This window comes from Argentina anserina, chromosome 7, assembly GCF_933775445.1.
Source record: "Argentina anserina chromosome 7, drPotAnse1.1, whole genome shotgun sequence".
NCBI classification, from domain to species: domain Eukaryota; kingdom Viridiplantae; phylum Streptophyta; class Magnoliopsida; order Rosales; family Rosaceae; genus Argentina; species Argentina anserina.
The window spans coordinates 20,424,252-20,451,023 of NC_065878.1; the positions used below are offsets into that span (position 1 = coordinate 20,424,252).

Consider the following 26,772-nt stretch of genomic DNA (forward strand, 5'->3'; position numbering starts at 1 on the left):
AAATGTATGCTTCAAAAAATCCATAATATATGTGACAAAGAATTAAATTAAATTAAATTAAAAAAATTGAAAATGCCTAAGCTCTAAGTCTCTAACGAACTAACGACCCAACCCAAAAAGAGGCGGGGTACCTGCTCATCCATTCTGGCCTCTAAAAATGAAAATGAAGCCCCACACTAACACTGTTGGCTTCGCCGCTAGTAGTCCACCACTCCACATCACCTCTCCTCCCCGCGAATCTCTCTCCGGCGTCAACTCGTCCACGTCTTCCGGCGAGTATCTTACGCCGAACGCCGCCAAACTACTAGCGTCTCCGTCATTCTCCGCCGTAATCCTTCCGATAAAAACGTCAGAGATTCGTTGGAAAATGAAAACTATTCCGACGAAGCTGGCCGGACGAGTTCGCTCACAAGGAGACAAGCGCTACTCGTTCCGTCACTGGCGCTCGGCGCCTGGTTTCTCAAATCGGCCGCGGCGAGCGCGGACGACGCGCCTCCTCCTCCGCCGTCAGTGACGGCGCCGGTGCCGAGAGCGGAGGAGAAAAAGGAGGAGGTGATAACGTCGAGGATTTACGACGCGACGGCAATCGGAGAGCCGATGGCGGTGGGGAAAGTTGAGTACAGTGTGGGAGAAGCTGATGAACGCTCGGATTGTGTATCTCGGCGAAGCGGAGCAGGTTCCGATTCGCGACGATAAGGAATTGGAGCTGGAAATTGTGAAGAATCTGAACAAGAGGTGCTTGGAGAGTGGGAGAGCCTTGTCTTTGGCTCTTGAATCTTTTCCTTGTGATCTTCAGGAGCAGCTTAATCAGTACATGAGCAAAAGGTTTAAATCTGCTAAAATTGTATATTGAAATGTTTTTTATTTCTCTTCAAAAAGGAGATTGTGCATTTGTTGTGTTTGTGTTGATGATTTTGTGTTCTATGTGTGATGGCAGCATAGATGGTGAAGCATTGAAGTCATACACTTCACATTGGCCGCCGCAACGCTGGCAGGAGTATGAGCCTCTTCTAAGTTACTGCCGCGATAATGGCGTCCGGCTTGTGGCCTGTGGTACTCCACTCAGGGTACTCTTCTGCTCTTACTGCTAGCATTGATGAATGAATGCTGGTGCGTTTTGTTGTGAATTGTGTAATTTGAAATTGAATATATGATGACAAAGATGTGATTGCTTAAGTTTAGAGTGTGTTTGTAAGTTCTGTAAGGATTGTACGGTGAACTAGTGGTTCATCTTGTATTGATAGGTCTTACGGACTGTACGAGCTGAGGGAATTCGTGGGCTTTCAAAGGCCAATCGTAAAATGTATGCTCCTCCAGCTGGTTCAGGGTTCATATCAGGATTCACTTCGATCACACGCAGATCGCCAGTTGATAGTAATTCTCCGACTCAGACTGTTCCATTTGGGCCAAGCTCATATCTATCTGCACAAGCAAAAGTGGTTGAGGATTATAGCATGTCCCAGATTATCTTAAAGGCCATGGAAGGTGGAGGATCAAGTGGTATGCTGGTGGTGGTGACAGGTGCAAGCCATGTCAAGTATGGGCTTAGAGGGACAGGATTGCCGGCCAGAATTTCCAAAGGGATGCAAAAGAAAAACCAAGTAGTTATACTACTTGATCCTGAAAGACAGAACATACGGCTAGAGGGAGAAGTTCCTGTTGCTGATTTCTTATGGTATTCTGCTGCAAGACCCTGCAACAGGAATTGTTTTGATCGTGCGGACATTGCTCGAGTTATGAATGCAGCTGGCAGGAAAAGAGATGCACTTCCACAGGTGAGTTGGGTTCTTAAAAGTCATTTTGTCTTTCTTTGGGCAGTCATGGTTTCTAATTTCTGCAAATGTTAGTTCATTATTAAACTCTTAAGGATTTTCAGATTAAAACCTTTTGTTTCCAAAATACGCTATTATCGAGTGGTTCATACAGGTTAATGACCTAGTAATTCCAGTACAGATTGAAGTATATACACATTTGGGCAAATGGGATTAAGAGCTGTTCTCTACTCAAAAGTGTTGTCCCAATAAAACTTATACCTTCAGTAATTAATAATTGAAGGTTTTGAGGATCTCATTCTCTCTCCAGTTTTATCATGAATGAGGATAATATTTAAAAAGTGCTCTGTACTTCAATTGAGTGCCTACTGGTCATGGGTTTAGTGGGAAATATGTAGTTTATACAATAGTTAGCTGATGAGATCAGTTACTTGTAAGTGGAATCAGTTTAAACAACGATAATTGCAAAATATTGCTGAAACTCTGCCTTTACCAATAAGCCATATTGCATTAGCAGATGACATAGGGGGCAAGGAAAGATGTCATATGGGGTGGGTTGACAACCTGCATATGCTTTTAGAATTCCTTTATGATGTTACTTTCCTTCTCTCAACAAGACCATATTTTTAAAATCTTTTCAGGACCTTCAGAAAGGACTGGATCTTGGTTTGGTATCTCCAGAGGTATTACAGAATTTCTTTAATCTGGAGTGATATCCTCTTGTTTCAGAACTTACTCAACGTTTCCAGGTCAGGTTTAAACCTTCATAGTTTTGTTGAATTTTTAAGCATATCAACATCATGTTATATTTCTATGTGGGTGAAACCAATTGATGCTAGTGAAGCTACATGTGATGGGACACTTCAGTTGATCGTAGCTCATTTTGATGCAGGGTTTCAGGGAAAGATTGCTGGCAGATCCAAAGTTCTTGCATAGATTAGCTATAGAAGAATCTATATCAATAACTACTACTTTAATAGCACAATATGAGAGGCGTAAAGAAAATTTCTTCGAGGAGCTGGACTACGTGATTACGGTTACTTTAAGGGGAATAGTTGTTGATTTTTTTACTGTGTGGCTTCCTGCTCCTACATTGTAGTTCCTTTCATATGCTGATGAAACGAATGTGCCTGATAGCATGGACGCTATTAAAGGTATTCTTGGGTCCATTCCAGATAATGCGTTTCAGAAGAGTCTTGTGGGGCAGGATTGGAGTATCAATCACAGACTTGCATCTGTGGTTTTGGGTGGTCTAAAACTAGCTAGTGTTGGATTTATTTCCAGTATTGGGGCTGTTGCTTCCTCAAAATGTTCTATTTGAAGTTCGCAAATTCATTAGTCCAGCTCTGGTAACTAATCAGCAAAAGAAAAGAACTCCAATACTTAAAACAGCAATAATATATGGAGGCTTTCTCGGGACATCTGCAAATCTCCGCTATCAGGTAAGAAGAAGGGGTGGTCTTGTTTTCTCTTGTCCTGCAATATGACTAAATAAAGACATGTATATCAGTATATAGTTCTGTACATAATGATTATGTCCTGGTGTTCTTATGGCATTGACATGCAAAGTAAATGCTTCGCAGATCATAGCTGGACTAGTGGAGCATAGACTTTCTGACGAATTTTCTTTCCCGGACAATCAACTCTTACTGGGGAACTCAGGTTAGAATCATTTTGATACTTTTCAAGTTGTCTTATGCTGAATTTCATTTCTCTTTTACTTTTTCATGATCAACTATGCCATGGCAATATAAGTTCATTTCTTACCGAGAGTCAGGTTCCTGAACATGGTTTATCACGTTATAGTAATATTTTAGCTACTACCGGTATACTGTTGGTTTACATGAGCCATTGTGAATCTTTTTCTATTTGTGATAGTGGCTGATTTACAAAACCATATCGTCTACATGAACCTTTGATCCGTCATAATAACTATGATGCAAGTATATAATTTGTTGCACGGTATTGGTTATAAACATTTCCTGCTAACTACTGCAGCAATGGATTGATCTGGCACGCTTTACTGGACTGCAAGCGTCAAAGAGTAAACCGTCCGTTTACCAAACACCGGATTCTACTAACCAAGTTGCATTGGAATGTAACAGCACAGATGAAACAAGTATAGATGAAATCCAAAACAGATGAGGTGATTATCCCACTTTATACCTTTACACTAATTGGCAGATTATTCTTTAAGAGATGCTGGCAGAGTAGACAGATCTCAACAGAAATGAATTTTGGTCCGCAGCTTCACATGTATCACTTCCATACCCACATGTAAATTGTTTAATGCAAGTGTAACAGTTCTTGCAATTTTGGTGATCATAAAGTGTGCATTCTTGATTTGAATCCTAGAACTTGAATATATTTCTCGGTCTTGTTCGGTGTATAGGGTGGCAAGACTTGCATGGAAATGAATGAAGGAATCTTTATGGACTCAATTTCACTAAGCTTTCACACTAGAAAAATGAAAGAATTGTTCTGTTTCTTTTGGTAGGAAATTTACAGACGCCTCTCTGAACTAGTGAAATTACAAGAGAAACCAATCAACGAAAGAACAAAACATCAGGAAAAAAAAAATTCCCAACTATGTCATATACAGAAGAATGAATGTGCAGAAGAAAAAGAACGACGACGAGTAAAAGTATTCTAACCCCTATTTCCTATCGTATTCATTCACTGTAATTGTCCATGATGATCTCATTTGTTCATCTGCGATATCATGAATTAGCGGTTCTTTATCAACTGGTTTTGTAGTCCGACTAATTGGTTTTCCTGCTATTCTTTGTTGTTGTACCACTAGTACCGAAAGTGAGCAGCGAAAATCCGGCGAAGCAAGCATGTCGCCGACGATCCCAAGCTCTGGGCACTCACTCCACTCGCCGAGTCCCGAAAGAAGGGGGGAGTCCTGATGATGCATCCCCACCAACATCAAATCAAAGCAATCTACCATTGATTTGATAACAGAAGACAGCTTTGCTCCATCTTTGACCACTTCTTCCACCACAACAAACCGCTCATTTCCTACATGGGCTCGCCGGTATTCTTCAAGCAAGTCAGTGTCCCTCTTCCTGTCTTTCAAGTTATCATCTCCAAAGAGAAGAAACCGTGCAACTGTTAAGTCCACATTCGGATGACTCGCCATGCGAGAGCCATAGGCTAGTGCCTCTGCATCGTCTACACCGCCTAAGAAGATCACAGCAACGTGGTATATATACTGGTTGCTGAGAACTGACATCGAACCGCTCAGTATTCCACGATCAATGAGGATTCCAACGGAGCAAGGTGCCTTTTCAAGTACATTAATGTTCATGGACTGGTGAGCTCTGTTTACTGACCCAATGGTGCCATCTATTGCATAATGCTTGTGAAACGGCAGGATCACAATGTGTGCCCTCTTCTCAAATGCTACCCTTATAATGTCATCATGCATTGTCGGATAATGTGAGATGGAAGTGAACGGTTGGAGGGTGGCGCGCCCTTCATTGCACTCGGCATACTGCCCCAAGGCTTTGATAATTTGATTGGACGTGGATGCGCTGCTGCCGATGCTGCTCTGCAGATTGTCCCCGGGGTGGTGTGCTATGAGAACAGGGGTGCTTCGTCCCACAAGCTCGACCAGGATGAGGGCTATAGCTGCAACAGGGTTCTCTTCTGTAGCATTTGATACTTCTAGGATGTTTACAAGTGTGGGAACGTTCTCCTGGGAGTGGATGCAGGCCATGATTCTGAGTTCTGTGTCGCGCTTCAAGTGCTGGATCGTACTTCTTTTGGTAGCTGAGAATTGCCGTGAGGGATCATAAAGAAGTTTTATCAAGGGTGTTACAACAGCTGTTACTACTACTACGTAGATCACCGACAGGGCAAATTCTTGATCGCTCAGCAACTGCAAATCGAAGAAATGCACCATATTAGTCAAGATTCTAAATTATAAACAAGGACCAGGCAAAGCTATATTATGCGTTGCATTATCCTGGAGCAGCTTCAGTGTGCTTCCAAATGTAATAAAATGAACTTTTGACAGACTTGAACCTTGGTTTGCTTCCAAATGTTGTACATAACAAGCTCAGTGATGCCTTTTGCGTTGAGAATAAGCCCGAGCACAAAAGCTTCACGTACAGTCTGTTCATAATAGCAGGCTGCCAACATTACTGCTCCGATCTTGACCAAGCTAGCAAAGAGAAAAATAATCCCCAGAACCCAAGAAGATCGCGGATTGATTGTAAAGATGTTTGTTTTCAGCCCCGTTACGGCAAGGTATGATGGATAGAATAGTCCTGTAGCAAGAGTATCCACCCTAGCCACAACTGCCGAGCCCAAAGGCGGTCCGGCAGGTATTACAAAGCCAAACACTAGCGGCCCCAATAAGTAATGCTGGCTTGAGATCTCACTAAGAAATCCGAACACGAGCACAAGAACGAAAATGATGAAAATATGAGACTCCCTGACAGAATTCTTTTCCTCTGACCGGTTTCGTATCCACACCATGAATGGCCTGCAGATATAGATAATGCCAAGCACAAGAGCAGCTGCTTGTATCGCTGACAACCATGGTATTATTGTATTTTTGCTCTTCCTATCACTCAATGCAATAGCAAAAGCACTCATGATTATGCCAACAACATCACAAAACAGTGCCGTTGAGACCGCGGTGCGGCCAATGTCAGTATTCAACATCTTGAGCTCGGTAAGTAGAGAACCAACTACAGCAGAACTCGATATAGCTTGCGTAGCAGATACAAATGGGAGTGCAGCCTTAAGCGTCTGGTCCATTTTGGGGACACTGTGCATCAAGAGGAACGTTAGTGCCTCAGGGAGTACCAATGTGCAGAGGAACAATGTTCCTCCAATAACCATGTTTTTCCTTTGGGGACGTATCATTGTTGCGACATCCATCTGCACTCCTATCGAAAACAGGAAATATGTGAGTCCCCATGTCGAAAGTGTTTCGAGCACTATGATGCCTTCTAATGGGAAAAGGGTGTTCGCGATTTCCTTGAAATGCCCTAGAAGGGATGGACCGAATAATATACCACTCTGCAAGGCACACATTACGTTTGTTCAAGTTTCGCAAGCTATGCATTGCTAGCTAGGTACGTAATTGCATGTTACATGGTATTTAGGGACTGAAAACAAAGCTTACAAATATGTTAGAAACAATGCTGGATTGTCCCAAGTGCCGGAGCCAAACATTGACGAAGGTAGAGACAAATGTGATTAGAGATAACTGCACCAGAAGAAGAGAAGTGGAGGAATCCAGGGGGTTTTTGCCGCTCCAAAAACCCCTGACGTTGACGGTGTTGTGAGGATCTTGACACACCAATGTTACATTATCTATCGCCTGCCGGACGTCCGCGGCATGTGAAGACATTTCTCGCCTGTGCTACAAATCGATGAAGAAGAAAGGAGAGAAGCAAGAACACGAACACCAAAATCTGATGAAATGTTACACCCTACCTGCTACCACACACACTCGCAGAGACAAAATGAGAGGTCAAGCTGTTATTTTGGAAACTTTTATACTATCCACGGTTGTTCATAGATATATTATCTCTTACATTTTCCTTACATGACTAGGCTAAAAATAAATTTCAAAGCAGTGAGGAAAGTGCGGTGACCACAGTCAAACTCAGGTGACTGGTTGGGATTAAGTACTAGATAACCATAAAAATATGGCCGAAAATTTTCGACTAGAACCAGAACTTGAAACTTGTCAATTAAAAATCTATACTTTTATTGAAATATCTCATTTATGCGCCACTAAGTTTCCATAGTATAATATGTTCTTCTTAGGGCATTAAGGTAATGGAGCAGTAAGATATATAAAAATGACTCATACATCAATGAAATCATAAATTACTCTCGAAATTAAACTGTATACATTTTACAACTATGCAAGTTTCATTATATAAATATCCATTTTATAACTGATATTTAGTATTTAATTGGCGACAACATACATACTTGATACTTTTAGTTTCAATAATTTCATTCTATATCAATATATTCATCGACACCAAACTCAATGCTCTCCCTTTCTCCCTCTCTTGTTCAAGCAGCCACCAAGACATGTCTCCTGGTGTTGCGTTCGAACGAATTGGCCTAGATTCATGGTTGTGAGGCATCTCCGGTTATCCTCTTTAGGTGATGGCTTGTGGCCCTCACCATATAAGTGTTAGATACTAAGGTAGCAATTGGACGAGAGCCCTCAATATAATCGCTTGGTTGAGATTCTTCATTTTATTCCGAGTTTTATGATGTGATTTTGGCAATTAAAATTGTTATTGCTATAGGTTGATTCTACTTATGGTTGGAAAGTGATTTGGTAAGTGTGGTGACATGTTTTTCTTCTAAATCTTTCTCTCCTCCGTATAACTTAAGAGTCTGTTGGCACAAATGTCTATCTATAATCCACCTGATGTCTTTTCAATGCAGTCATATATTCAGATAAGGAAATGCGGTAGCTAACAGAATGACCAATTTAGGCCTCACCAATGACTCTTTGGCTTGGTATGATAGTCCTCATAATGTGTTCGTTAAGTTCTTACAAGCTGATTACTTAAGATTTCAAAATTATCGATTTTTATAATATGATTATATATTTTCTTTTTCTTTTTTCTTTGAGTTTTTTTTCTCTCGGCAATATTTTAGTCTAGTCCCCTTGTTAAGTTTTTTTTTTATTAAGTAGAATCGGGCACGGGACTGAGCCTCCCAACTTGATTCGGTTCCAAACCCATTAAAAAAAATTTGGATGAGGGCATAGGTTTGGTGTAGAATACGCGGTCTTAAAAGCTTTATGTCATGTAAATTAGGCGCTTCAAACTCAATGCTCTCCCTTTGGTTTGCTGGTATCAAAAAGTATCAAAAGTCTCATTATGTAAAGTCATAGTTTAAGACTTTAAAAACAGCTGATTTCTGTTTATTCCTTTACGTGTTCTTCTTATGTAATATTTTCGATTGACTAACCCCCACATTAATCTAAAGAAAGAACCTTCAATATACAATTCAGGGATTCAGGTCGATGGGTACGTATTTATACTTATATACCGTATTATCTTTTGTAACGTGATTACCAAAGCTTAACCATATATATTGCTTCATTTTATTATCCCCCGTCACAAGGATAAGGACAAAAGGCGCACACCTTTTACTCGTGCCTTGAATAAATACAGTGGGCTGTGACACTAAAATCATCGTTGGATTGGATTGTTTGGGCCGGTGGGTCCACATGTCCACTCCCCCCAATTATAACCCGCCACCTTTCGTTCTCGAACTTCCCTCAAATTTACTACTCTATCCTTTCCTCTTCCCTATTTATTCTCCCAGAACCAGGATAAGACATTTCACATCATTCTCGCCGATCTTATCCTCTCCACTCTTTCAGCTCACCTCGTTCTTCAGGTTCACACTCTCAAAGATCTCTCTTTTTTTCACTTCTTGTGGGTTTTTGATTGACACCCGGATCTTTTGCTTACAGTTCTTTTCCGATCATGGACGTCATTTCCCGACAGCAGCCGCATCAGTCGAGCCTGAACCCGAACGCTCCGATGTTCGTTCCGTCGGCTTATCGGTCGGTCGAGGACTTCTCCACCGAATGGTGGGCCCTCGTTCATTCCTCCCCTTGGTTCCGCGACTACTGGCTCCAGGAGAATTTCCATGATCCCCAAAATGACCCCTTCTATTCCGATATTCCCGACGACTCCGACTTCATCGACGACCTCTTCGACGAGCAGCACTACCCCAACACCACCGCCGACCACAACACCAACACCAACACACGTAAGTATTGAGTTTGAGTTTTGTTTGGTTTTACTGAGTCTACTGCGCCCGAGTCACCGATCTAACTCGGTTGTTTTTTGTTCTGCAGAGGCGGAGGAAGAGGGGGAGAAAGACTATCACAGGGAGCTGGTTTCGTTGGGACTGTTGAAGTGGCCGAAGGGCCGAGCTGTGGCGAAGGCGCCGAGGTTTATTGAGAAAGCTCCGAAGATTGTTAATGTCAAAGTGAGTCCTAGGCCGATTCAGCAGCCTAGGTAGATTGAGTTTCAGTGACCATCTCACTCGACTCGAACCCGATTTTTGTAAATACAAGTAATTTGGAGTCTTTGTAGTTCTTGTAATTTGCAGCTTTGTAATTTTCTGTTTGAGCAATAAAGATGTCTAATTTTCGACGATGTTTGGTTGGATGAGTGAAAGCTAGCAGCTTTTTCTGTTCTTTTTTATTGCAACTCGTAGCTAGAAGCTGAATTATACAAAATTTGATGGGATCAGTAGTGCAGATTAGATATGATCATATGAAACTAAATGGTTCTAACTTCTAACAAGGTGCTGCTTCTTGGTCCCAAGGGATTGCTGTCTTCTTGATCTTCTGAAGAGCTCTGATGACCTGTTCTGTGGTGACATTTCCGGTGACAATCACCTTGTTCAGCTCCGTATCCACATTATAGGTTTCGATATCTGCTAGGCAAATCAGAACAAGGGGTTTTGAGCAATTTTCGAGATAAGGGATCAGATGAATCACCTTTCAATCTTAATATGAACTAAGAAGCATGAAGAGAGATACAGTTGTGATGATTTACCTTCAATCTTCTTGATGGCCTTCAGGATTTTCTTGATGCATTCCTCACAGTGCAAGCCTACCTTCAATTCCACAACCTAACGCACAAAGAATCCAAAAAGGTATGTATGCCATTAGCGCAATCAAAACGAGAAGTCGAATAGCAGTACTACATGCGAAGATTGCCGTGCTGAAGCTTACGTTTCCCATTCAAGCTTTGTTGAGTTTTGAAGAACAAGTGAGACCTCTCTCAACTGTAAGAAGAGTAGAGATTTGAGGAAGGATTTTTCGTTCTAATAGTGAAATTCCCAATTGACACATATTAATAAACATTTCTGAGTGATTGAGGGTATTGGATTCTTTACGTGATTGATGGGAATTGGCCTTTTCCAGTGCAAAGGTTCCCTTTTTTCTTGATTGCTGACCTCAGAGCAACTAGCCTCCGCGGCTGAGACAAAGATTGAGACTTTAATTGTATTTTACCTGCTTATTCGTCAAATAAAGGCCCAGATTTTGGAAGGTGATTGAGAATTTCATATTCTATCTAGAAAAATGGAATGAACGGTGAATTTGTATGCCAGGGTAACACAGAGAACATTGACATTAAGCACGGAAAATGTCCACCAATTCATACTTGCCAAACATTGTTCAAATTGTTGCTGTCTTCCACTGTCATAAAGCTAAGCCAAAGGTGGAATGGAGAAGAAAGGAGACTCATGGGTGCAAATGGTGCAATGATGAAAGCCACATCAGGAGTCAGGACTAGAAGCTTAGAACACTCAAGAAATCTATACTCTCTAGACACATCATCATATTCTTTAAAAAAAAACTACTAAAAATTAGAGTAGAATAGCTACTAAGATAAATTTTTAAGGTTCGAAAATCGCAATAAAATGCAAAGAGGCAAGTAACCTTTTTCATCTTACCTTGAGAAGCTGGTACTTCCAAGGGGACAACCTCTTCGTTTGCACCCTTCTTCTCCACTGTGATTGCCTCTGGACTTTGACCTGCTACGTTTCACACAAACTTGAGAAGGAGAAAGAACAGGCATTTGAACTTAACTATCTTCATGTTGGTTCATGTACCTGCGTCACCGCCAGTTTGCTGTGAAACTAAAGTCCCTACATAAGTAGTTGCATGACTTGCATCAACGAAATACTCCAAATGAGTATTTGTGGAGTTCATAAGTGTCTTCTTCTTTGGATCATAGAGTGCCAATACAATTTTATCAAGGTTCATAATAATTTCATATAAACTTCCCCAGTATCTGAAATGCATAAAGGCCTCAAGTCCAAGTCATTGTCTCTAGGCAAAAGCCGCTAAACCTCCCCTTGGAATACTCATGACTCTTGTCCAAGATTCTTCTACCCCATATTCTTTCATCATTCATATTCTCAAGTTTTTATACAATGGTGTCATGTATAATGTGACACTTTGCCATAGTCCCGATACCGGCAGAGAAAAATAAACCGATTGTGAGAATTGTAATGCCGGTAGACCAGAAGAGGATGTGGGAATGGCATCTTGAAGTCTCTCCTCCGCCAAATCAAATGACACTAATTTCAAAACTAAATTTTTGAATCACCATTGCTTCCAAGACCAACATGTACCCAATGTAGAGCTTAGCAAGCACCCCTGCCGTATCAAAATCATTAATGTCTCGACGGATCTTCCAATGGTTCAGAGTTTTGGGAGCAAGAACATCAACTGTGTTGTGGGAGATACAAGTTGAAAAGTTAAATGTAGAAATGCATCGAACTACCTTGTAATCTTCGGGGGTGGAGTCGTAACCAAAATGCCAAATCCATAAAATGTAGATATATTAGTACTACAGAAAAACGTAGCAGCTAGAGGTTTTGGCAACATCTTGGATCTCCGCTACAACTACTAGGATTCCATATGATATTGCTGTCATAGTCAAATGCTAGACACATCAAGCCATTGTCAAATACTTCTATAGAAGAGTTTGGGATCATTACCGGCCGGATGATCAAGCACTCTGTTGCCTGCAACATTCAGTATGCTAGAGTAAGGGTGCGTAGTACGTCTATGGACTGGAGAGCATTAATGAGTTGTTATACAAAGATAAATGTCATATTTATCACCTAAGTAAATGAGGTAATATGAATGCTTGATAAAAACACATTGTAGTGCACATGAATGGTAGAAGAGGAGCTCGTAAATCTTGTTGTTCCTACTGCTCAGATGCATACGAACAAAACTAAGACCGGAGATTAAAGCACGCCTTGATGACTTGCAATTGTGCAAACACACCGGAATCCTATTACAGAATTGACTGGTGGCCTTGACAGTACTTATGTTATCTATGACATCGTTGTCAATAGAACAGAGTTGTCTTAGCTAACCATTGATACCAGATTACCAGAACTGGAACAGGCCATATCTAACACAGCAAATCAGCAATATAACGTTCTTTCTTTGTTTTGAAGAGATATATAACCTTCTTTGAACCTTTTGCTTCTCGCTGCGTTGTTGACTTGTTGGTTTTTGACATACTTATCTCATCATCTCCTTTGTTTGTCCACCATGAAGTACGTAGTATTGCAAATCTAAAGATTACTCTTATCTTTTGGATCTGAATCATCTGATACTAAAACAAAGCTTAACTTGGTTTCATAATTTAGGATAAACAGATCACACCATATAATTTACCTTAGACGCTTCAACCAATTTTAGCTATGAATAATAGAATTGTTGACCAGAGGACCACAAGATCAACCACGTGTCTTTCCCCAATTTGCGCCTGGCTTTCCTTACAGCTTTTCCTCCAAATTAGTCATAAGGAAAATGTTGGCCTTCAAAATTTAAGCTTCAAATCTCTTAATTATATGTGTCTAAGTCTAGTCACGTAGACACATCAAATCATTTGTAAATTTATGCACATAGACACATCATATCATTTCCAAATTTATGTAATATCATTGTTAAGTAGAAAAACCATCAAATCAGGTGCATGCAATATTGCATATCCCCAAACAGTCATGGATATATTACTTATGCATAACGAGGGCCCTAGTTATAAGCTTTAACTGCTTAATTATCGCTCATGCTCATCCATTCATACATAATGAATATGGGGTTATGAGCATGTCTAATCCAGGCTATGCAATAAAAAGTTTTCGAAGTGAATTCTCTTATATTGTCAGGGTGGTGAGCCCTAAGTTTTGAGCAAGGAGCTTCGGAAAGCAACATTTGGGTCTTAGTTCATCAAGAGTCCATCACACTTCTTTTTAATATCCCTACCTTATTCAAATTATCGCACTACGTGGTCGGCACTTGAATTAGATTAAAACCAATCAATTCAAGATTTTTATCTACATCTCTTAACTCAGTCCCTACATAGATGATTTGTGACAACAAGCTGCAAATTTAGTTGTTTTGGAAACCACCTAACTGACACGGTATTATGAGAATAAGCCGTCTCATATTTGATTCCAAGGCGTTTTGCTAGAGAGTTTGCGCCATAAGATGAGTCTAAACTCTTCTCTTTTTCACTTACACCTAACAAAGGTATAACCAATATGATTTACATATGTGGTGTTGACATTACCTAACCAATGACCTATCTCTTTGTTAAAACTAGATCCTACGGCTTTCTAGGAAGCTGTGGCGGCGACATAGGTTGATCATCACCATTAATTCCTACCGGATAGCACTTTCCATGTAAGACAATCTACAATGTTGTAATTTTACTTCAACAGAGTATGTATGGTTCAACATTAAACTCATTCAATATCGGCATTCTTCGAGATCTCTTAATTGAATTAGTATTTATATTCTGGCGTCCCCTAATGATAACCATCATCCAAGAAAACAGATGAGTGAGTATCATTGATCATAGATCAAGTTGTGTCATAACTCGCATTCAACAAGTATTAACGAACCAAGTGATCTCTTTACACTTTTTTAAGAACCACGGCCTAACTAATGACACCATCACCAATGAAGAGTGACTACATGTCCATTTGTTGAACATCAATCCTTACGGGTATAGTTGCAGCATTGATATATTTTTCTCAAATATATATTCTTCTAACTTTTTTTTCTTGCAAAAAAACTAAATAAACTCCCGAAAAGAAAAAAATGGTTAAATTTTTTTTAATGCGTAGTTGTTTTGAATATGTGAATACATATGAATATACACACATATATATAAGAGCTCTATATATAAATCATCTACAATATATATAATTTACACTAAATATATTGTGTAATTCTAACAAAATTCATATTGAAAATCGTATTTTATTTATGAAAATTTGTATTTCCTTGCATAATTACACTAACTAGTAAATTAAAAAAGTTAAAAGATCTAAATATGAAAATATATTAAGATATTTATTAAATTCATGAGATCCTTGTAACTAAAGTGGTAAGAAAATATTATTAAGTAATCAAATTTAATTAAGAAAAAAAATTCAAAAAAGTAAAAAATAAATTATAACTATTAAATATATTTGTAAAATAAATAATAATTATTAAATATGAAAGAATTTAATTATCTTTTTACTTAATAATGATTTGCATAGTTTTAAAAATGTGTGTACGTGACTAGACTTACACGTAGATTAAGGTTTTGGGAGACCCTATAGGCTATATCACTACTCTAAGTCATAAAGCCCTTACCAATTGGCAATTGTTTTAATTATTTATTTAGATATAGAAAAAGCTCTCATCTTTGCTTCGTTCTTGAGCTTCTCTCAACTTCTCCTTCCAGCTGAGACCACTTTAAGCGCAGATTACCAACAGCATTGCACAATGGGAAATGCCCTGAGGCTTCTTTACGGTCATTGCTGCAAGCCCACCACCACAGACTCCGATTCACTCGGTCCTCACGGCGTTACTGCCGCCACTGTCGGCGTTTCGGCTCTTGCCCACGATATCTTAAACTTCGCGAACACCGCCCAGGTACTTGTCCCAAACAGTTCGGTTTTACAAGTTTAACATTACTTAGACTTTCTGTCTCTGGGTTTTTGTTATTGTTGATCCCAATTATGTAAAGTAGACTTTTTTTAATTTAAGATTTTTTTTTCTAATTGTGTTTAAGGTCCCAGAAGGACTGAATCAGCATGTGGCTTCATCCAAGAAAGCTCAAGCAAACTGGTAAGTGATGATAAGAAAGCTAATCTATCTCATTGGTTTAGAAATGAGTGAAATGAAGGTTGTTAAAGATTTGATCTTTTATGTGTCTGAATTTGGAAATGTGTGAAGGTATAGAAAACTAGTGGAGAGCTGGAGGGAGGCGAGACCAGCGCCGAGAACAGCTGAAGAAGCAGCTAGGCTTGTTATTAAAACCCTCAGGAATCACCAAAAGGCTGATGTTGAGGTACATTTTAGAAGTATTGCTGCTATAATGTATGATGCTAATTAGTATGATGGAATGTGGTGGCATGTTAATGCTATTGTGATTTGTAAATGGTGTATGTGTAGGGATTATTGGCTTTCTATGGTCTCCCACTTCCCCATGCTCTGGTAAAACTTTCGGCTGAGGTCCCGAATTCATTGCCTCAAGGAGTTCAGTATGAATTCCAGACATTGCCGGTAATAGAAATAGTATTGGTAATTAATTTTATTGCTACTCTTTTTTGCGAGGCCAAGTTTAATTAGTTTTGATGGGTGAATCTTTTTGATGAAACCACAGGTTGATGCAAAAGCCGTTGCAGATGGCGATACAGTGACAGTCTATGTGAGTACAGCAGATCCTAGGGAGTCATCTTGTGTTCCGACTGAGGTACAAGTGGCAACCATCCAAAGAGAAAAGGCACGCGAGAAGAGGAATTATGCCAAGGCAGATGAACTACACAAAAAGATGAATGACGCTGGATACCGGTTGGATTTTCATAAAGCTTTTTAACATGGGATTCAGAATAGTACGGAAGGGTCTCTAACCTTCTTTTCACTCTCCATTCAGGGTACTACAGTTTCAAAATGAGGACGTCCTTGCGCGAAAGTATAGGATTCGACTGAGGTAAGAATATCAGCTTATAGGATTTCAAATAGGTGGAGCTTTTTCATATAGTTAAAGTTAACTGATTCTAGAGAAAACAGGGGTATAGATGCACCAGAGAGTAAGATGCCTTACGGAAAAGAAGCCAGAGATGAGCTTGTTAAGCTTCTTCAGGGCAAGTGTTTGAGGGTCCTTGTCTATGGGACAGATCGTTATGGCCGTTATGTATGTGACATATACAGCAATGGCATATTTGCACAGGTACTATTGCTACCGAAGAGGAATTCAATTCTATTATCTGTTATCAGCAGGTCACTGATCTTTCTCTTTTCTACTCAACTAGGAAGTAATGCTGAAGAAGGGGTGTGCATGGCATTACACAGCCTATGATCAACGCCCTGAACTCGCAAAAGTGAGTATTGTCATATTACTAGTTCTGCATTCAGTATAATAGCATTAACCCACCTTACATCATGATAAAATTGGGAAGTAATCCAGAATCTAATAGTATGTTATGTTTAAAATTGAAAGAAAAGAACTTCAAGAACCATACTCTCCAAGTGCTGTGTGTTACTTATTTCAAGTAAAAACTAATTATCTCTATCTATCAAAACATACCAGTGGGAAAGAGAAGCTCAAATGAAGCGAGTTGGATTATGGGCTTCATCAAACCCGGAGAAGCCATGGGAATGGAGAAAAGATAGACGTTAGGCAGATGATCAATTATTGACAATGTAACTTATCCAGACTATGTCTGAAGTTATCGATGGAAAGTCTGTTTAGGGTGAGGAAGTATATTTCATTATTTTGTACCATATGCAATTGTTGTAAGAGTAATATCCATTTGCGATTCTCCAAAAGGTGTACAATGTAACAGACAATGAATTGTATCTAGAGTGAATTGTATTTATATATCATTCCCGCTTGTCTGATAGTTTTAGTAGAATGTGCTGCACTGCAGTTCACATCATTTTCTTCGCAATACTTGGTACTACAGAAGAATACTGATGGCTTCATTTTCATTGCAAATTTAGTACTACAGAGCAATACGGATGGCTTACATTCTGATAAAGGTTCATAACCCTTTGGTTATCACTTATCAGAACCAACAGGTTCAGAACATTAAGGACTTTTTCATTATTATTATTTTTTTAAACTAAAGGGTTGTTACTGTTACTTCCGCACACAAAATGTGAGGACTATGTGACAATTCTTTAGCCAAAATCGAAAGTTATTATTATCTCACCAATATCCTCTTAAGGTATAACCAAAATTGTAGTTTTAAATGCATACATTCTTGATCACTTATTCCGGTAACAAAAGATCAAAACAGTCTCATGAACGCTCAGGGTGATTACTTGCTACCAAAACATCTTAGTTAACAGGTAATAGTCTACTAGAAATATATACACACACGTGTCACTAGAAATATATTTTAAGTTCAGGTCCCATAAGATCATCTTTCATGCGGATCCCATTTTACACAAATTTTTCATGATCATTAACATAGCAGTGATCTCCTAAGAAAGTACATTTTTCATGATTTAAGCTAATAGTTGAAGCATATTGAAAGGGGCCAATAGGTTGAGGTGGATGCAAAAGCAGTTTGCAGGTAGCAATACAGTGACCATCATATTAGTAATCATTTGCTCATAACAGATCCCAAAGAGTCATCCTCTGTGTTCCAAGAAGGTACAGACAGGAAATTTCTGCTGGCAAATGACACACTTACTGAAATTTATGGACATTCTTTTCATCTGCAAGTAATCATAACATGATTTAAGCAGGCTGACAGCTCTTTATGCTTTGGTACATGGAGGTAAACCAACACTGTACAACCTAGATAATGCACTTTTTTGGGTGACCAAAACAGTCCTTTGTCAACAGTAAAGTTCATCCGGAGCAGATATCCAGTGATCTCAAAACCAATATTACATTATTTTACCTGATATGATCTGTGATTTATTTGAATAGCAGAACGATCTGCACTGCTCTGCTCTGCTTTGCTGTCGAGTTTTATTCTAATAAGAATTGTTAATGACAAATCTACTACACATGCAGATATATTTACAAATTCCTTTCATTTAATATCTCTAGCAGCTAAAATCTAAGGACCAGAATATGATATCCCTACACAAAGGCTTCATGTTAGCCCACTACTAAGTTCTTGTACAGCTATAATAAAAGTGCAACACTCAATTTGACATTATAGAATCAGAACTTATTCACTTGCGTGTTGCATTATATGCATAATTTCAGATAACCAAAAAAAAAAACTTGCTTATGCAAAGTAAGGGTAGAAATCAATTCTTTTATTGGTGAGTTATGCGAGATACACATCAAAATCAAACCACAATGCTTCTTCAAAGACAGTAGGAACGAAAGAAAATCAACCCAACCTCTATAAGTAAACATTCCAAAATGAAAGTGCATCTGCTTTTACTTTGCGACATCTTCCAATTCATCCGAGTCAGAATCACTTGCGTGGTAACCTAACAATCGCCAAAAAAAGTTCAATTAGAACATGCCACACACCAATGATATAATCAGAGATTTGTTAAATAGCGACAAGCGTAGCCCGTGGACCAACTGTACCGATACTGTCTCAACTTAGCCACCTCACAGGTGTTGGGTTTTAAACTCAAAATGCCTCGGTACAATTGGTTATTATCCACCCACTTATAAGTTTTATTTTCTTTGTCACTTCTTAGATGTTGGATCTTTCCTCTCCAACACACCCCCTCACGTGCAACCTAATTTTTAGGTCTGCACGTGACAGATTAACATCCCACATACTGGAATGAAATAAACTAAGGTCCAGTAACCAACGACACTTAGTGGTCATCCAATCGGAAATCTTCCGATGACATGACAAAGTGGCACCCAATTCGGGCCCACGAAAGATTGGAGGCGCGACTGGAGAGGGACCCGCTCTGATACCATGTTAAACAGCGACAAGCGTGGCCCGTGGACCAACTGTACCGATACTGTCCCAACTTAGCCACCTCACATGTGTTGGGTTTTAAACACAAAAGGCCTCGGTACAATTGGTTATTACCCACCCACTTATAAGTTTTATTTTCTTTGTCACTTCTTAGATGTGAGAGATCTCTCCTCTCCAACAAGATTTCGAGATAGAGTTTACCTGGTTGCTTCTCGCTTACTTTCCAAGCCGCTCTTCGACTTCTTGAAGCTCTACTGATCCAAGCATGTCCCTACGAAACAAAATAAACCACTACCATCATTCAGAATGCACAGCTCACAATTTCAGAACAAGCAAAGATGACATCCTAAACACAATAGCTCACGGTCTCATTGCTCACAAAGAATAAAAAAGGCTAAAACTATCAAATGCTTCATTGAACTGAACCACACACTTTTAGACTCACATTTTCTAAACTAATATATCATAATCAATAAGCACTCAACTTCCTATATGAAAATAACAAAAGAACTGAGCTAAAACCAAACAGGCCCCATAAACAAAATGAAGAAAAGAAATGAACTTGAAGCTAAACCAAATTCAAAAATGGACCTTTTCAGGGTTTTTCTGAACACCATATCCACTGTGATACATCTGCCCCACCAACACCTGCATTGCGGTGTCGCCGCCCTTGGCCTCCTTAAGCGTGTCCTGAAACCACCGCTTGGCGCAGTCCGAGACGACCCGGGCCAGCGGGACCCGGCCCTGATCTTCGGAGCTCTCCATCTTCAGACTGGCCCGTTCCGGGTCGACCCGAAGACTGTTACCCGTTTTCGCGGTCTGCGGCGGCGAAACCCAGCGCTGGGTGGGGCGTTTGGGGCGGGAGAATTTGTCGGAGGCGATGATTCGGGTCAACTCTTGGAGCCGGGTCGAGGAAGGTAGGGACTTTCCCATTTTAAAAGTTGGAATCTTTTTTGGATTGGATTTGTTATCTGGTTTTCATAGATTTTAGAGGCTGCGTTTCTGGGATCTTCATGTTCTTAAACCACCTTCATTCTTTTTTCATTTTTTTTTGGGGGGGTTTGGTGAGCTGTTTGGATTGGAGAGACTATATAATGACACGTGCGAAGCTCGTGCGTATGATGTTGGTCTCTCTCTTTTTGCTGGGCCTGGTTTAAAGGCCTGGTTCTATTGAAAGCTAAACCCACTTTTCTTTGTTAACCCAAACAGATGTGTTTAACAAGAGTCTCATTTTTATTGCATAAACCACCAAAAATGGTGTTGTACGAACTAGGAGGATTGTGTCTTGGTTTATTTATCACAGCAATCGGGCTTGGAATTAGTTTTTGGGGAAATAGTTGCTTTAATCGAACGAGCATTATGTAATCTTTGTAAAATTTGTGCTATTATGGAATAGTCTCCGCAGAAATGTAGATGACGCTCTGTTTTTATCCATCAGCCACTTCTTAACCGTGGGAATAATATTCCTTCTCTTTAAGGTGCTAAGTCAAATTTCTTATCTAACTGTGCCTTTCGTAGAAGGCTGAGTTTTAAGCTTGAATATTTCTCCGTATTAGTTTCTTTCGTCATTAGAAGAGAAAATATGCTTAACTTAAGCCATAATTAACAGCTCTCGTATACCGAAATGTGGACAAAATCAAAGCTATTTAGAAGTTCCTTTGTCGTCCTAAAGCATAATTGGACCTTAACTTGCACAAAGCCGAATCAAGGTCGTCACACGCATTAACTTAATTAACGACTTTTTGGTACATGCTGTGCTGCTTGTTATAATCTACATACGGAAGATACATAATTATATATTAGCAACTAGTGGACTGGTAGAGTGGAACTTCAGAAACCCAGATTTTTTTTTTGGTTGATTCAGAAACCCAGATATACTACCTGAAAATCAGATATATGCACCGAAGTTAAATGCACGCGATACGTAACGTGTTGATTTGTACGGTGTTATCTACTAATTAACATGTTGATTGATACGTAACGTGCTTCTGCTAACTCCACGTAAGATGCATGTAAGAATTAGGGCATCGTGTAATTTGATATAGAATAAAGAAGAATATCTCCACAGCGAAAGGTCTGTTGTTATCGATATGCAAAGAGGTAGAAGGCTGCACGATAATGATTAAGCTAGAAACTTGCAACAACTGGTTAATTTCTCATTACAATACTCATGAGATTATGAGCAATGAAATGATTGAAAATAGTAAACATGTGGAAACTTTGATTAAGAAAATAATGATCGTGATATCCACGATCCAAGATATATAAGACTAATCACTAACAAAATTTGAAGTAGACATATATAGATATACTTTATCATGGTTTTTTCATGCGATAGATTTTTATCAGATATTAACAAACGAATTTCTACTGATGAGATGAGGTTTCAACTCTAATCAGTTTAAACTAACCTATCAATCAATTTCATAATCGATTGGTCACTGAACATCTATAAATTGTTGACGAACTGAAGTAGTCTTTATGTAATAGGAGCATAGATTATCAGCACACCCCTAACACTATCAATATCTCTTTCTCTTTTGAATTAATTCCAGCGCATCTCGATCATATCAGTGTCAGTCGACTATTCTCCACGCATGAACTGCAAATAGCTAGCTAGTGCAAAGTATTCTTAAACCACTAGGAAATATTGGGGAATCCATAATAGCTTAGATGAGTTTCCCTTGGGTATGTATGGGGCCATGGACCATCTCTGTCGGTGCAATTGAGAAAGAGTTTGCTTTTCAAAATTTATCGAATTTCTTTCTATATTGCTGAGAATTATATGTACAATATATACGTATAATTCAAGGAATCTGTTGAAGATTTTATTCCAATATTCAAAAATCCAGATCCTCATTCAAGTGTTTGATGCCTAAAAGGCTCGGAACGAGGTGCGAATCCACCTTACGGCCACTCACTAGGAATATAGGTATATTGGATCTGTTCAATTTACAAAGTTCTTCAAAACCTTAGTTAGTCCCATGCAAATAGGGTAACATGCTCTAGAACTAAACCTGATAACCATTTCAGCGTATATAAACTTCTTTTTTTCCAATTTGTTTTCAAGAGATAAATAGCTAATTAGCTTTACTCGTTTTATAATTTTATCAGTAACTTGGTAATTTAGGATTTCTCACCCATGACCCATTCGTACCTCACAATAATAAAATGAATGGGACAATGACAGGATAAACGTACAACATGCATACAGATTTTCTTTAAACATTATCGTATTAAAAATGCATCATTTTCTACTAGATAATTTATGAGTTTTCAAGTAAACTATCCGATCACTTCCGTAATGGATCACTAAACACACAATTCAAATAGCCGAATAGACGGAATAATCTTATCGAGTTGGAAATTAGGTTATTAAATATTGCATGGCTAGCTAGCTCTTGCAAGAGGCTTGGATGCATGACCATGACCATCACCACCTACTAATCTTTAAACTATCCAAACGTTGCTGATCCGATCGAATGTCTCCAATATGGTGCATGAAAGTATATGCTTGGCTTTTTTTAAGGCATCAAACAATATTCATCAACGTGGTCGATAGAGTTCGAGGTCGGTGACAATATGAGATGTGATAAACGAATTTCTTAATCCATTTGAGTTGGGTTATATATCATTCCGAAACAGAACAACAAACATTATTAGGCTCCCGGGACCCGATTGCCCGATTATAAGCAATCGGGCGAACATGAGGTGATGAGAACCCACCAATTAGGGCATGATGAACACGTTTTTGCATGTGGTCCGACATGATCAGATTGAACGATCTCATGTGTTTCATTGTCCCTGCATGCCATCCAAGTTTCCCTCGAACAATCCCAGACCTCTGGAAATTGAACCATAATTTATCTGCTCGTTCATTTTTTTATCATGATCGTCAAGTAGTCAAAATTACCACTTGAGAAAATGAGTGCCAGACTGACAGTCTTGACTGTTGACTGTTAAGTTGCATTTTATGATAGCCAGAGCTCTTTCTGGGGAATTCAACGATTTTTATTGATCTATTCCAGATTTCCAGAATATTGATGGAGATGAGAGAGCTTTTCGTCCTTTTTGATGAGACTTGTACACGGATATCGAGTGTTAGAGTTCTTTTTTCTTTCTTTTTTGGTTGAAATTAGGCTGAATTTTCTGGTCCAACCAGGATGTCGATATCGTTTATCAAATCGATTGTCTAATTTGTCTTCTAGGAGGAAAAAAAGGAAAGGTTTTTAAGGGAAACCGATTCAGCGCACCTAGGAGCACGCATACCGGTAAATCTAAACCGTCTATTTTATACACGTGGACAACTTGTTAACTTCGATATTAGTTGCTGTTAAGTCAGGCCAGTGAGGGTTTAGAAAAAGTAATACAGAGAAATGGAAGAACTAGGCTGGTTAACTCAGATTTCGAAATTAAATCCGATGGCTGAAAATGAAAATTTGTAGTTAGATTGAACTCAAAAAGAGATGGAGTTCGAGGTCTCAACAATACGTGTGTGGAATTAGGCCTCATCATTTAGCCCGCGGACCCGAAAAGTCCGCGGAGGCCCGCAAGCCCGACGGGCTTTTACCCGGCCCGGCCCGCGAGAAAGCCCGCCAAAGCCCGCTTCCGTGGGTAGAGGGCCGGGCTTAAATTAGAGGTGTGAAAGCCCGCAAGGCCCGTGAGACCCGGCCCGCCAAAAGCCCGCAAGGCCCGGCCCGTAAAAGCCCGCCAAATAATAAAATATTATACATACATATTTTATTAGGTTTAAAATAAAACTATTGCATTATGAAGCAACTATATTAAAGAAACTTCTTGGGATCGATCGACACCAGTAGATATGATCAGTATATATATTTAGTGACCCTGTAAAAATTTCATCCAATTCGGAACTCGTTTGACCGTCGGAATTTCCGGTAAACCGAAAACAACACTAATATGTCATAAGAGAAGACCCATTACCAAAATGCGAACACAAAAAGTCGTTTGCATATCTGAAATCACCTAATTTTTGTCACCGATTATGTGTGGTCGCACCAAGGAAACCAATTTGGCAAAGCCCCGGTCAAAGAAGATTTTAATATGTCAAAACGCCTTTTTCTTTGTTAACCGTAGGTACGGACGGTCAAACAATATCCAAAACGGACGAAATTTTTACGGGTTCCCTAAATATATATACCGATCACATCTACTGGTGTCGATCGACCTTATTTCGAACTAGAGTTATTGATCGTCGAAGCGTCAACTAATGTATCATACCCTTTATATTAGGTTTATATTAAAACTAACGCATTATGAAGCAACTCTATGAAAGAAACTTGTCGGAATCGATCAACACCATCCGATGTGATCCATATATATATTTAATGATCATTTTAAAAATTCATGCAATTCGGACCTCGTTTAACCGTCAAAATTTCCGGTAAACAAAAAACAACACTAATATGCCTTAAGGGGAGACCAATTACCAAGATGTGAATATATAAATTTGTTTACATATTTAAAATCACCTAATTTTTATTACCTATCGTGCGCGGTCGAACTGAAGAAATCTATTTGGCAAAGCCCCGGTCAATGAGGTTTAAATATGTCAAAACGCCTCTTTTTTAGTTGACCGTTGGTACGAACGGTCAAACCATGTCCAAAACGGACGAAATTTTTACGGGTTCCCTAAATATATATACCGATCACATCTACTGGTGTCGATCGACCATATTTTGAATTTGAGTTGTCGATCGCCGAAGTGTCCACTAATGTATTATAACCTTATATTAGGTTTATAATAAAACTATCACATTATGAAGCGACTATATGAAGGAAACTTCTCGGAATCGATCGACACCATCCGATGTGATCAATATATATATTTAATGATCATTTTAAAATTTCATGCAATTCGGACCTCGTTTAACCGTCAAAATTTCCGGTAAACAAAAAACAACACTAACATGCCCTAAGGGGGGACCAATTACCAAGATGCGAATGTATAAATTTGTTTACATATTTGAAATCACCTAATTTTTATTACATATCGTGCGCGGTCGAACTGAAGAAATCTATTTGGCAAAGCCCCGGTCAATGAGGTTTAAATATGTCAAAACGCCTCTTTTTTAGTTGACCGTTGGTACGAACGGTCAAACCATGTCCAAAACGGACGAAATTTTTACGGGTTCCCTAAATATATATACCGATCACATCTACTGGTGTCGATCGACCATATTTTGAATTTGAGTTGTCGATCGCCGAAGTGTCCACTAATGTATTATAACCTTATATTCGGTTTATAATAAAACTATCACATTATGAAGCGACTATATGAAGGAAACTTATTGGAATCGATCGACATCATCCGATGTGATCAATATATATATTTAATGATCATTTTAAAATTTCATGCAATTCGGACCTCGTTTAACCGTCGGAATTTCCGGTAAACCAAAAACAACACTAACATGCCCTAAGGGAGGACCAATTACCAAGATGTGAATGTGGAAATTTGTTTACATATTTGAAATCACCTAATTTTTGTTACCTATCGTGCGTGGTCGAACTGAAGAAATCTATTTGACAAAGCCCCGGTCAATGAGATTTTATTATGTGAAAACGCCACTTTTTTTTGTTGACCGAAAATTCCGACGGTTAAACGAGGTCCGAATTGGATGAAATTTTTACACGGTCCCTAAATATATATACCAATCACATCTATTGGTGTCGATCGACCATATTTTGAATTTGAGTTGTCGATCGCCGAAGTGTCCACTAATGTATTATAACCTTATATTAGGTTTATAATAAAACTATCACATTATGAAGCGACTATATGAAGGAAACTTCTCGGAATCGATCGACACCATCCGATGTGATCAATATATATATTTAATGATCATTTTAAAATTTCATGCAATTCGGACCTCGTTTAACCGTCTGAATTTCCGGTAAACTAAAAACAACACTAATATGCCCTAAGGGAGGACCAATTACCAAGATGTGAATGTGGAAATTTGTTTACATATTTAAAATCACCTAATTTTTGTTACCTATCGTGCGTGGTCGAACTGAAGAAATCTATTTGACAAAGCCCCGGTCAATGAGATTTTATTATGTGAAAACGCCACTTTTTTTTGTTGACCGAAAATTTCGACGGTTAAACGAGGTCCGAATTGGATGAAATTTTTACACGGTCCCTAAATATATATATCAATCACATCTATTGGTGTCGATCGATAATATTTCGAAACCAGAATTTATTTGTGACTTTTGTTTTAGAATGTTTTCTAACAATTCTTTTATTGTTTCAAACCCTTAAATTAGAGTATTATATTATTTTTCTAATACAAGCCCGTAAGGCCCGGCCCGTAAAAGCCCGCAAGGCCCGGCCCGCAAAAGCCCGCAAGGCCCGCCTTAGGTGGGCGGGCTTGGATCTTCGTATTTTTAAAAATACCCGGCCCGGCCCGGCCCGCCACTTATTTAAATTTATTAAGGCCCGGCCCGGGCCCGTCACTCATGGGCCGGGCCGGGCCGAGCCCGGCCCGTTGACGAGCCCTATGTGGAA

At 39.2% G+C, this 26,772-nt stretch overlaps 6 protein-coding genes across 7 annotated transcripts; 3 read left to right on the plus strand and 3 right to left on the minus strand.

Annotated features, from left to right (window-relative positions):
• Positions 1-163: 163 nt before the first annotated feature.
• LOC126802305 (protein RETICULATA-RELATED 6, chloroplastic) lies at positions 164-4,121 on the plus strand. The gene is given in 11 exon segments (XM_050529915.1): positions 164-233; positions 236-611; positions 613-825; positions 938-1,067; positions 1,245-1,775; positions 2,414-2,521; positions 2,665-3,078; positions 3,080-3,214; positions 3,356-3,393; positions 3,395-3,434; positions 3,771-4,121. Coding segments are annotated over 11 exon segments (2,202 nt in total). The 3' UTR covers positions 3,918-4,121.
• Positions 4,122-4,427: 306 nt separating this feature from the next.
• Positions 4,428-7,303, minus strand: LOC126802326 (cation/H(+) antiporter 15-like). Its single transcript, XM_050529939.1, has 3 exons — positions 6,916-7,303; positions 5,805-6,809; positions 4,428-5,658 (listed from the first exon to the last, which is right to left on the minus strand). Exons 1-3 carry the CDS (start codon positions 7,141-7,143, stop codon positions 4,429-4,431), a joined length of 2,463 nt encoding a protein of 820 aa, XP_050385896.1. The 5' UTR covers positions 7,144-7,303; the 3' UTR covers position 4,428.
• A 1,815-nt stretch (positions 7,304-9,118) lies between these two features.
• LOC126802323 (protein EARLY RESPONSIVE TO DEHYDRATION 15-like) lies at positions 9,119-9,943 on the plus strand. The gene is made up of 3 exons (XM_050529936.1): positions 9,119-9,173; positions 9,250-9,551; positions 9,640-9,943. Exons 2-3 carry the CDS (start codon positions 9,263-9,265, stop codon positions 9,804-9,806), a joined length of 456 nt encoding a protein of 151 aa, XP_050385893.1. The 5' UTR covers positions 9,119-9,173; positions 9,250-9,262; the 3' UTR covers positions 9,807-9,943.
• LOC126802325 (copper transport protein CCH) lies at positions 9,940-10,650 on the minus strand. The gene is made up of 3 exons (XM_050529938.1): positions 10,528-10,650; positions 10,349-10,424; positions 9,940-10,226 (listed from the first exon to the last, which is right to left on the minus strand). Exons 1-3 carry the CDS (start codon positions 10,534-10,536, stop codon positions 10,087-10,089), a joined length of 225 nt encoding a protein of 74 aa, XP_050385895.1. The 5' UTR covers positions 10,537-10,650; the 3' UTR covers positions 9,940-10,086.
• A 4,360-nt stretch (positions 10,651-15,010) lies between these two features.
• LOC126802312 (staphylococcal-like nuclease CAN2) lies at positions 15,011-17,226 on the plus strand. The gene is made up of 9 exons (XM_050529921.1): positions 15,011-15,255; positions 15,395-15,450; positions 15,559-15,673; positions 15,778-15,888; positions 15,989-16,176; positions 16,259-16,315; positions 16,396-16,555; positions 16,638-16,706; positions 16,916-17,226. Exons 1-9 carry the CDS (start codon positions 15,106-15,108, stop codon positions 17,003-17,005), a joined length of 996 nt encoding a protein of 331 aa, XP_050385878.1. The 5' UTR covers positions 15,011-15,105; the 3' UTR covers positions 17,006-17,226.
• A 561-nt stretch (positions 17,227-17,787) lies between these two features.
• LOC126802321 (uncharacterized) lies at positions 17,788-20,283 on the minus strand. Of its 2 annotated transcripts, XM_050529935.1 has the most exons (4): positions 19,830-20,283; positions 19,440-19,509; positions 18,694-18,786; positions 17,788-18,051 (listed from the first exon to the last, which is right to left on the minus strand). In XM_050529935.1, the coding sequence occupies exons 1-3, from the start codon at positions 20,169-20,171 to the stop codon at positions 18,734-18,736; spliced, it is 465 nt and encodes a 154-aa protein (XP_050385892.1). In that variant the 5' UTR covers positions 20,172-20,283; the 3' UTR covers positions 17,788-18,051; positions 18,694-18,733. The 2 variants fall into 2 exon arrangements, with proteins under 2 accessions (XP_050385892.1, XP_050385890.1); XM_050529933.1 differs by lacking the exon at positions 17,788-18,051 and having other exon boundaries at positions 18,576-18,786.
• Positions 20,284-26,772: the final 6,489 nt, after the last annotated feature.